This window comes from Engraulis encrasicolus, chromosome 10 (genome assembly GCF_034702125.1).
Source record: "Engraulis encrasicolus isolate BLACKSEA-1 chromosome 10, IST_EnEncr_1.0, whole genome shotgun sequence".
Classification (NCBI taxonomy): Eukaryota; Metazoa; Chordata; class Actinopteri; order Clupeiformes; family Engraulidae; genus Engraulis; species Engraulis encrasicolus.
Genome location: NC_085866.1, coordinates 18,103,693 through 18,114,814, shown reverse-complemented (window position 1 = coordinate 18,114,814; position 11,122 = coordinate 18,103,693). Strand labels below are relative to the sequence as shown.

Sequence of the window (11,122 nt, the reverse complement as noted above, 5' to 3'; positions counted from 1 at the left end):
TGGGTGTAGTCCCTGTGTGTGTGTGTGTGTGTGTGTGTGTGTGTGTGTGTGTGTGTGTGTGTGTGTGTGTGTGTGTGTGTGTGTGTGTGTGTGTGTGTGTGTGTGCGCGGCCGTGCGGCCCAGCCCCTCTGGAAAACCCTTCCCCTCTGCGCCTCAAGACAGCATAACTGGTATTCTCCCGCCGCCACGCTATAACCCATCACTTCCCAGTGTCACATCGTTCCCTTCGTGTTTACTATTGTGTCGTAAACGCTCCAGTTAAACACATAGCGGTCAGCGCTCAGTAAGAATCAAAGAAGAAACGGATTCCAATTACCCAAGATTGAACATATCCGTCATGTGTTTTTCTTTTTAAAAACAAGGAGAGCGTGTATTTGGCCAGTCATTTCTCCGGCGACTACTTGTTTTGGAGAGAAGAATGGGGTGCTTCTCCGGACGATGCATGCTCATATTCGTTTGCATTCTGCAATTGGTAAGGCTACCTTTGGCATTTGTGTGTTACAAATGTGAAATACTCCAGGCAATTTGATTTCCCATTCCTACTTAGCAGGTTACTTTTGTATCTGTGTTGCGTCGATAATCGTCTCAAATCATTCTTTCCAGTTAACTAAAATGGTGAGTAAACTGCTGTCTAAAATCGTTGTTGTTCTTCAAAGGACCTTAGCCTATGTTTCCCCCCATTTTCCAATTGAAATGTCTAGTCAACTTGTCGAATAGTTTCTCATTACAAACTTGCAGTCTTGTAGCCAATACTTGTACTACAGTGAACATCTGAAAACAGGAGTAGCCTAATAGGCCTACTCACCAAACTGTTTGCCTTTATATATAGTTGTAATAATAAACTCGTTATAGTAGGCTATTTTATTTATAGTATTTTATTTCAGATGCTATAATTTCTTTGTGTGCATAGTTGAAGCATGCCACAAGCTATCTGACACTGACCTGAAATGTAACAGATAGAATTTCCAACATTTTTCCAAGGCTACATAGATGAATGTGACATTATGTATCATTGGGTAATACTGAAACCAGTATCTTATGAAGCAGTTAACTGTTGCATAGGCTTTCATTTCACAGTGTATTCTTCATCTTACACACAAATATGTTTGACCCTGTTGTGCAATGTCTGATTTCCCTGAAATGCAATAGCCTTTGAGGGGAATTTGCACTTGCAGTGCTTCCAATGTTCAGTGACTGGTTGTTTTCTGAATGTATGCTGTTGACTTTAACATTTTGTCACGGTCATAGCCATGGAGGTTGCATCTCCTGGTCTGCAGCTCAGTGTTGGAGGATGATAAAGTCTCACCTCAAGATATTGACAGATAATGGCCGCCTACATAGTGCTGTCCACTGTTCACCTTGACTTTCAACACAAGCTATCACAACACAGATAATAACAGCACATGCAAGGACCCCAGAACCAAATGTTGTGGAGTGGGCGGAAAATTTGTACGATGAAACAGGAGGGGCACCTGTGATGTTTTGATCAAATGGGAAGCTGCAAATGACTGTGATGCCGTAGTTTTATGGCAGGGGTGTGGTGTGGAGGACAGAGAAGGCAGAGTGGGGGAAGGGGGTACGTAGGCCTGTGCATTTTTTTTTATGGGGCTGGTGAGCGGGGAGGAGGGGGGAGGGGTGGTAAAAAGGCACAGGCTGGGAGACTGATTTTATCACCATGCTACACAGTGAAAGGGAGGCAAAAAAAGAGGCGCATCGCCCACCCCCCAAGTCCTGGCACACTAGCCCGCCCCTGTAGCATGTTGAGCAGGGGCGATCTGGCGGTAGAGAGCACTCATCTCCCTGGTCAAACGCTCTCTGACATGCATTGTTCCCCCTTGGGTCTGTTACCTAGGTAACCTCCGAGCGAGAAGCCTCCATGTGGGAAAATGGGAGGCAGAGGTTTTGTTGGCCCTTCCAAGAGGAGGAGCCTCTTTTGTCATTGTCTTCAGGTCAAAGGTGTTGCTGTCTGTCATAGTGAGTTGATAGTTTGTGGTCACTGGGGCATAGCAGGCTGTAGGAATGTGGCTTGAGCAAAATGATTATGATGAGGGAAGCTATTGACTTCTTCGTAACATGACATGATGTGACCCTGCTGACAAACAACCTTCAATAAATTAAGATTCAGTCCCTATGTATTTTCCTGCCATTTGCACACACACACACACACACACACACACACACACACACGCACGCACGCACGCACGCACGCACGCACGCACGCACGCACACACACACACACACACACACACACACACACACACACACACACACACACACACACACACACACACAAAGAGTCAGTATCTCCTTCATGCCTTGGTCAGTATCTCCCTCATGCTTTGTTTCTCACTCTTAAATCCTCAGATAACAGCGTTGGAGAGGCAGGTGTTTGATTTCCTGGGCTACCAATGGGCTCCCATCCTGGTGAATTTCTTGCACATCATTGTTGTCATCCTGGGCCTTTTTGGCACCATCCAGTACAGGCCTCGCTATGTTGTGTTGGTGAGTAGTGAGATTTCATTTTCATTACTTCAACAGTAAGACTGTGTAGGACATAATGATCAGCATTTATTGTGATGGAGGAAAGACGCACTCTACAAATGAAGTGCTCTTTTCCAAAACGCTATTTCCACCATTTTTTACTTTTTGCATTTTAATATTGTAATTGACTGTTAAGAAGTCCTATCATATATGTGCGAATTCTTGCCATTCAAATATTTTGAGAACATACTTTTCTAATCTCTATAAAATCCATTTAGCAATGCAATTCAATGGAATGCCCAATACAAAAATGCCAATTTCCCAAAATTCCGTAAAATGGATATATCTCATTTTGGAAAAGAGCTCTTCAAATCTTACAGTGATTTATTGGTGCTGAAGGCGCAGAGAATGTCTTACGCCGCAGTGTCCATTTGTGAAGCCATCCCAATAAATCACCATAAGATTTGTATTTGAGAGCACAGCTTTTCTTCAACAAATGTACGAAGTTGCACCCACCTGAAGACTTTATTTAAGCTGGAATTGAGCACACTTTCTCTACAAGCTGGACATACATGCAATATCAACTACTACATCAAACTGACAAATCTGGAACTGACTCTGAAGAAGTTTTTGAAGGATAGAAGCAGCTGTGGAAGAGTTAGGTTTTGGCCATGTGGCTGTGACGCAGATGTAAACAAATCCGTTTGGCTGTAACAATGGCAACGAGAATGACTGCGTTCCTAGATCTTCCCACTCTGGAACCCATTCTCCAAACTTATCGTTCAAGGCTACCCAGAACGACGGCATCATATAGCTAGGACAGGCGAACGATGTGCAAATCTGTCGTTTGCACAGAAAAACATTTCCATATAACCGACATCTTAGTGTAACGGAGGCCAACTACCAGAATGTGACGTGGAGCGTTAGTAAACCTCCCTCCCAAAGGCTCATACAGTATTGGTAGCGCTGAGCTATCGGACTAGTACTTTAGCACAGCAATATCGTGCTGTGCCTCCCATGCCCAAACTGGAGCGTTGAGCGTTGATGGTGGTGGGTTCGAGCCCCGAGTGGTGGACTATGCAGTAATACCTCAGTTACATTTGTTGCCTGTAGACTGGACCATGCAGTGAAATGGGTTCAGGGCCAGGCTATGGTCTACTCATTCTTTTGTCCATTTTCTATTTCCCATTTTGGCTGCTCATGAGTACAGGATCACAGAGGCAGGTACTGGTAGGGTTTTTTATTCACCCAAGCATAGATGAGTTAAGTACCAGCCATTAACCTTGAAAGACTATTCAGTCTTTAAAGTAGCCCAGGACAATTCTTTTAAGCAACTGGGATGAATTGCAGCATTGCAACATACAATGCATTACATACGGTACATTGAATTAATTACCAGGAGAAGGTAAGGTAACTTTCAAGTATGAAAAAATGAATTTGGTTGTTTTGTTTGCATAGTTTGTTACACGTTGGTACAAGTTTTAAACCTGTTTTAAATGCTGTCATGTTTCTCCACCAGTACCTAACATGGGCCATTCTTTGGGTTGGTTGGAACATATTTGTGTGTTGCCTCTACCTTGATCTTGGGAGTCTTTCCAAGGTATGTTGGTCTTTTGGCTAATTTTGAGCAAAAACGAATTTATATTTCATTTTTTTTTTTTAATGACTGAATAACCATTTACAAATGTCCTTCATTTGCTTGCATGTATTCCTTGTCTTCCTGCATGTCCTCTTAAACTGCACCCTTCCCAATCCCCTTGCTGCAGTCTTTTCTCTGGTCGTCATATGACCGTCCAGCCCCCACCATCGCACCCCCCCTCCGCTCACCCACCCCCACTGCACCTGTTTTTGCTGCCCTACCCATCAGCTTAAAGCTCCGCCTAGCAAATAGTGGGGGAACAGCTGGTGGCTGGCATCATCTGTTGACCTGATGGCTTTTATGAATGAGCCGCTTGCCTGACCTACATTAGGCAGCCACAAATGTGCTTATAGTGTAAGCAGAGGGGTAACAGTTGGATATTGATGGAAACCAATAACATTTAATGGCTACACGTAGGACATCATTAAAAGGAACTGTGTGGGACTCTAGTCATTCGGTGAAGACGGCACTTGAAATTTACATGCGGAAGCCAGTCACTTCTTTATGTGTGTTCAGCAGCATTGTGTGGCTATTGCTCTTCTATATACATTTCAGTCACACATTAGAAAGAAATAAGTAAGCTTTAAGAACCAAAGAACCATCCAAGGGATGATATTTAGAATAGGGACAAAAACTTGACTTTCCTGCTGAAATTAATATAGGCAACTATGACAAGGTCATACTACAGTGTGGTGTTTTTGTCATAGTCTTTGACACTAACCCTCACACATTGTGAAACAACTTTCACATCAATCCGGTCAATGTCAGGGGGTGTAAGATACCATGACAATAAGCTGCTAACAGCTGTGCAGACTTAGTTCCCAAACAAACAAAGAGATAGATGAGAACAAACCATCGTTCAGATAAAAAATGTCATGGCTGAATCAGACTTTTTGGTGTCAACAGCATAACTCTTTGATGGGTCACCATCACTGCTCTACACTGACGTGTGTTTAACGTGTGCTCTCTCAGGACAGTAACTACCTCTCTCTTGGAGTGTCGTCTCACTCCTCATGGTGGAAAGAGAATGCTCCTGGATGTGGCGATGCTGAAGACCTCTTCGCCACAAGGTGGCAGAGTGTGGAGAGCCCCGCGCTAGTCTCATCAATGGGCTGCCTACTGGAGTACCAGTACATTGAGGTGTTGCACAGTGCCCTGCAGCTCTTCATCTCTGTAAGTAAAACACACATCATTTTACACTCGAATACAGTACATGCATAATGGCATGTAGCCTAATGAAATAATCTTGAATTTCAACCTTGGATATAATTAGATTGCTTTAATGAAGTGGTCACTTCAAAATCCATATTTTCAAAAAGCAGTTATAGTATCATTCTAACTAGTGACAGGAATAACACAGCTAATGGGCAAGAGGGAGGCAAAATGCAAAACTACCTATTAGCTTGAAGATGTAACTATTTTTCAACCAGCTTGAGTGGTCCTGCAAACAATTCTGTAGTAACATTAGGTTAATAAATGGTGAATAAATCATATTAAAACAGACCATATAACTGCAGCCTCAATCTATTAAGACTTTGTCTTGATTCCCTGTTAACATAGACAGGTGGTCTGGTTCCAATTGCTAGAAATTTGTTTACTTTCACTTCATTCATTTCATTTTAAAACTTGGAAGGACATTGTTTTTGTTTCAAAATAATTTAATGTGTTGCAGACTGTTTCCGATGAATGATGTTCAGTAGAATTTGAGGAAAGAAACATTTTAAAATGGGCATTCAGTAGATAATAGCAATATTACAATATGATTTGTATAGCTTATCATCATACATAATACATAACTGTCATTCAATGAGCTTGAGAGGAAAGAAAGAAAAGAGGAGAAAATATTATAAAAAGTATTACAGAGACTAGATAACTATAGTAAATTAAATCAAAGGCTGATGAAAATAAAGCTGCTTTTAATTTATTTTTTAAAAACATAATACGGAACAGGAAGCTGGTTCCAGCATTGGGCAGCATAATGGCTATGCCTGCATTTCACCCTGTCTGGATATTACTACGCCTAGGCTCAACCAGTAGATGATGCTCTGAAGACCTAAAACATCTTAGGGTGATGTTGCTCTAGCATATGTGCATTGTATTTATGGCCTAGGCCATTTAGTGACAAATAGACTATCAGTCATTATAGACTATCAAGAGTTTTAAACTGAATTCTAAACCTCACCGGGAGCTAGTGAGCTAATCTAATGGCCAAACAGTATTTTGTATGCCAGTCGTCCTTTTGTCATGATAGGCCCTACTACACCTGGAAAGTAAGGCTACTGTTTTGTCTTTGCAACATATAGGCTATTCATTTTTTAATTTGTTTTATTTATACATTTCATGACCATTCACAGGTCTACGAACAAAATGGGCTTAGTTGATACAAGAATACAAAAAAATCCCCATTATTTTGTATTTCTTGTTCCAATGGGAAAAACATATTAGTTGATGGCTTTTTCATTTCTATTTGACATACAAATGGAGCCAGGATATTATGAACTGAAGAATTACTGAGAAGAAACAACAGTGCTAAATGCAGGATTGTGGCCAAATCTGGCACTGCAACCAAATTCCAAAAACACTATACATTTGTAAGCCCTTGAGGCCAGAGGCAAAACTCATTCAAATAAAAAGAGAATTTCCTGGCTGATAATTAAGTTTTAAATAGAATATTTTGGCTGTACTGTTCTTGTCGGTTAAATGAGTATTTGATTTTTGGCGATTAGCAGTATTAAATGTCTGCTTTCTGTAAAGCTTGTGCATGTAGCACTTCTAAGTTTCATCTTGTGTTTTTTCAGACCTTTGATTGAATTTATATACTTCACACACTTTTGATTGAATGTTTAATAGCATAATTAAATTTTGATTGATTGAACTTTGGGTAACAATTTATTTTAGGGATACATTAGCACTAATACATACAATATGAATGCCTGCATAAGTAACTTGTAAGGCATGTATTAAGCAAACGCTAAGGCCTTAGGTCCTTACTAAGGTTAAATGAGTAATAAATCCCTATTGTGCATGAACAAGACATTTGCGAATACATGCTTAACAAATGTTTGATTTTGCTTTGTACATGCCTTACAAGGTACATTGTATGTATTAGTGCTAATAGATGTATCCCTAAAATCAAGTGTTACCAGACTTTGAAATTGATCATCTCAACATGTATCCTTCAGTAACATTTTTCCAGCATTGTTTACTAATTACAATATACCAGCTTTTGGTGAACACCACAAGGCGACATTGTCACTTTCAGCATTTGGAATTTGAAATTATTTTGTTCATTCTTGGTGGGGAAAAAACATTTGAAAAACATGAAAATGTAGTGTTTGATGCATTGATGGAAAACACAACATCCTTTCATTAAAACTCAAAACACTTAGTTGTCAGTCCACTTATCCACTAACACATATCCACTTATTTCCCTATTACTGCTTGTACTGTGTCTACGCTGCTGTACATCAATACCCGAGTCAAGACTCCTTTGATTCTCTATTGTATTTATTTATGGTATCTTATTGTACATTGCGTGATATGTTTACTGCTAAATATGCTAATATTTTGTACATGTGTATAGTGGGTTCCTGATTTAGCACATATAATAATATAATATAATATATAACTGTGCCAGGAAAACTAACTCTGATTCTGATTGTCTACAGCTTCTGGGATTTGTATTTGCCTGCTATGTGATCAGTGTCTTCAATGAAGAGGACACCTGTAAGTGAATATTTTTTTCTTCTACAATTCGCCTTCTTCTTCTTCTTCTTCTTCTTCTTCTTCTTCTTCTTCTTCTTCTTCTTCTCTCTCTCTCTCTCTCTCTCTCTCTCTCTCTCTCTCTCTCTCTCTCTCTCTCTCTCTCTCTCTCTCTCTCTCTCTCTCCTCTTTTATTTCCATTCCGTCTGTTTGTCTTCTGAACCTCTGTCTCCACGTGCTTGCCATTGTCTCACAATAGGCTACTTCAACATAAATGCACAAGGTTACCCTTTCACTTCTTGAACGTCTCCCTTACTGCCCTGTTTAAGCTGTTTTTAACTTTCCTGCATTTGCTTTTGGCTTTCAGTTGATTTCGTTGGTGGATTTGATCAGTTCCCTGTCTTGCATGGCAACGAGAAAGCATCCCATCTCTTTCTTTAGTACACACTTCTGTGTAAGTAATTCAGCTGTTCACAAACAATGAGATCTTTGTATCCCATTAAAAAAAATAATGCTTCGTTATTTTCTGTGTTGTTCTCCAGATCTCTACAAATGAAGTATAAAGCCGTTGAGGAGAAAAAGAAGCCTGGCAAACCTATCAGAAAAAATGGGTTTCCTCAGCACATGAGCATATGGAACATCTAGAAATGACCACTCTCTCTTATATCACACAGTGACCCCGTAAAGAATATAGCAGCATTTATGGTGTCAATGCGGGATAGTCATTATGCTCTGGACTGTAAAGTCAAACTCAATGACCACTCGCACACCTATGGTTGAGTAAAATACCCAGTTGCAACAAGATCACCAAAAAGACTGAACACACTTGCATTACTTTTGAAGCTCTCGCTAGAGCCTGATGCCAGTGACACTGTGGCAGGGATGTGAGGGAAGATGCCCATGTTATCCTTTGATTTAACATGAGCCTTTTCACAATAGCCCTGCTGCCATATCTGTGCTACCCAGGCACACCGTATCGGCCGCTCATTGGAAGAATGAGTCATGCACAGAAAGTGACAGAGAGCCATTAGAGCAGCTCGCTGTGAAAGAACCGTATGCCAGATGCTTTTCACAAATCTGGAGCAAGCAAGCAAGTAGGTCAGCAACCACCTATCCTTTGATCATTAATGAACACTAAGCTGTGCATGGGCACATGTTTTTTATGTGTGTGTGTGTGTGTGTGTGTGTGCGCACGCACATGTGTGTGCGTGTGAGCATGTGTGTAATTCTGTCCATTAGTGACTTAAGTGTTGTTTATGCACTGAATATGTTTGTAAATAGCACCAAGTGAAAGATCACTTCGGTAAGTGGCATTAATGGTAGATAGTAAACCCTATGGTGTGTTCAACACTGCCACGTAGTGACAGCATATGAAAAAAATATTTTGTATGATAATTGTGTGCCAAAGGCAGACCCTCCAGGACCTTGTCCGTGTTCAAGAACATTGCTGTCAATTGTGTTATTTTTGTTTAGTTTTCTGAGAGAACTTAATAAAAATGAATCTCAACTTGATGTTTTTTATGAATGTTGGTGCCAAAAAATGTACAATGGAATTTCATTCAGCATGATATAACCTTTAACTGAAATACAAGTAAAACATAGGTGTGAAACTGTACTGAAACAAAAGGGGAAACTACAGTTGGCAAAAAAGGCTGAAGTCCTGGAGGGACTGCACAGCAAAAGGCCATCACTTTACGGCTCTCCACAAACACAAAATAGGCCATGGCTTCTAAAGAGGACAGAGTGAGGATTATGGAATATTCAGGTCATAACTTACTCTACTCTATTCTATGTTGTCTGAAGTGAGAAAGAGATGTGGACATAAACTTGTGAAATAATTAGCATACTTTCAAATCTATTGCCTTTTTGTCACCAATTGTTATACACCTGTCAAACGGAGGGAAAGGAGATGTCACTAAAATATGTAATAACTGGTTGTAAGCATGGGTTCTTGTAAAATACGTACTGTGGGCTCAGATTCTTATTTTTGTTTGTTAAAATAAAAAAAGCAAATACATCTGATGTCAGTGTTCTTGATAATGTATATGGCACGTGATATTCCTAGATTTTCCTACCTAGATTTGGATGTACTGTAGCCTATGTGAAGTATTACAGACAGAATATTTTCCCTACTAGACAGAGCTCTGTTCTGAACTGTGTAGCCTGTTCTCTACTGTGTAGTCTGAGATGTTCCTCAACTTTTGTGTGAACACGGGCAAATGCAGCACTTTGCCATTGATTATTCCTTTAAAGTGCCAATAGTTCACTAACAGACAATGAACTATGAATGAAGCAAACTTTTGAAGTGTGTTTGGCTACATCATACTGAATAGAGTTTCAGCTGGCTGAAGAGCTCATATGCAATGTAATTTTAAAGCAAAACCAGACTACAGTCTTTTGAAAAAATCTAAAAAAGTGTGTTTACATGTGTTATTCAGACATCATAGGGTCATCTTGCAAACTTGCTGAACATTTGGTAAAAAATGTCAGAATAAACAACAAAAAGACATGATCAGACAGAGGGGTGATGTTGGGCAAGTTACTGCAAAACTGCAATGCATTACTGATTACATGTTACTGTCTTTTCAAAATAATCCCTTACATTACAATATTAGTATATTTAAAATGTAAGGCATTACACTACTTTTGCATTACTTAACAACATTACTAGCCTATATTTAAAATGTAAGGCATTACACTACTTTTGCATTACTTAAATTACTCTCACCAAAATAACTAAATGGATGTGGCAATATACAGTGTAAGTCAAACTCATGTGTCATGACTCTTTCACCTCCAATACAGGAGGTCTTTTGGCAGCATGCAGTGTAAAAAGTAGAGAGTACGGGAATAGCTTGTTTCAGACCCATCCAGGTTATGGTGAAATGTATTGTAACTTAAGTTACATTGTAACTTGTAAATGTGTAACGGAGGCCAATTAGCAGAGTTGGCGTGGAACGTTAGTAAACCTCTCTCCCACAAGCCTCATACAGTGTCGATGCCGTTGGGCTGGAGAACTGGCCCATCGGTATTGTATGTGCCTCCCATTCATGGCCGTAACTACCATTGAGGACTCAGAAGTCATGTCCCTAAAATGTATCTATTGATGAAAACCAATATGTGATCAACAATGATAAATTCAGTCTATATATGCCACCCCCGTTTATCATCAAGGCAGTGACTAATGAAAACAAACTTAAGTTTGACTGAAGTGTTTGAAGCATACTACATGTACACTATGCAGTACAGCACACAGTATTTGACCTCTGCATTTTAAAATGTCTGGTTACGGCCCTGCTC

The 11,122-nt window shown here is 40.1% G+C and overlaps 1 protein-coding gene across 2 annotated transcripts; it reads left to right on the top strand.

The window, feature by feature from the left end:
- Positions 1–217: 217 nt before the first annotated feature.
- Positions 218–9,792, top strand: nkain5 (sodium/potassium transporting ATPase interacting 5). Of its 2 annotated transcripts, XM_063209611.1 has the most exons (7): positions 218–472; positions 2,365–2,502; positions 4,001–4,081; positions 5,093–5,293; positions 7,789–7,846; positions 8,190–8,276; positions 8,365–9,792. In XM_063209611.1, exons 1-6 carry the CDS (start codon positions 419–421, stop codon positions 8,261–8,263), a joined length of 606 nt encoding a protein of 201 aa, XP_063065681.1. In that variant the 5' UTR covers positions 218–418; the 3' UTR covers positions 8,264–8,276; positions 8,365–9,792. The 2 variants fall into 2 exon arrangements, with proteins under 2 accessions (XP_063065681.1, XP_063065682.1); XM_063209612.1 differs by lacking the exon at positions 8,190–8,276.
- The last annotated feature ends 1,330 nt before the right edge of the window (positions 9,793–11,122 follow it).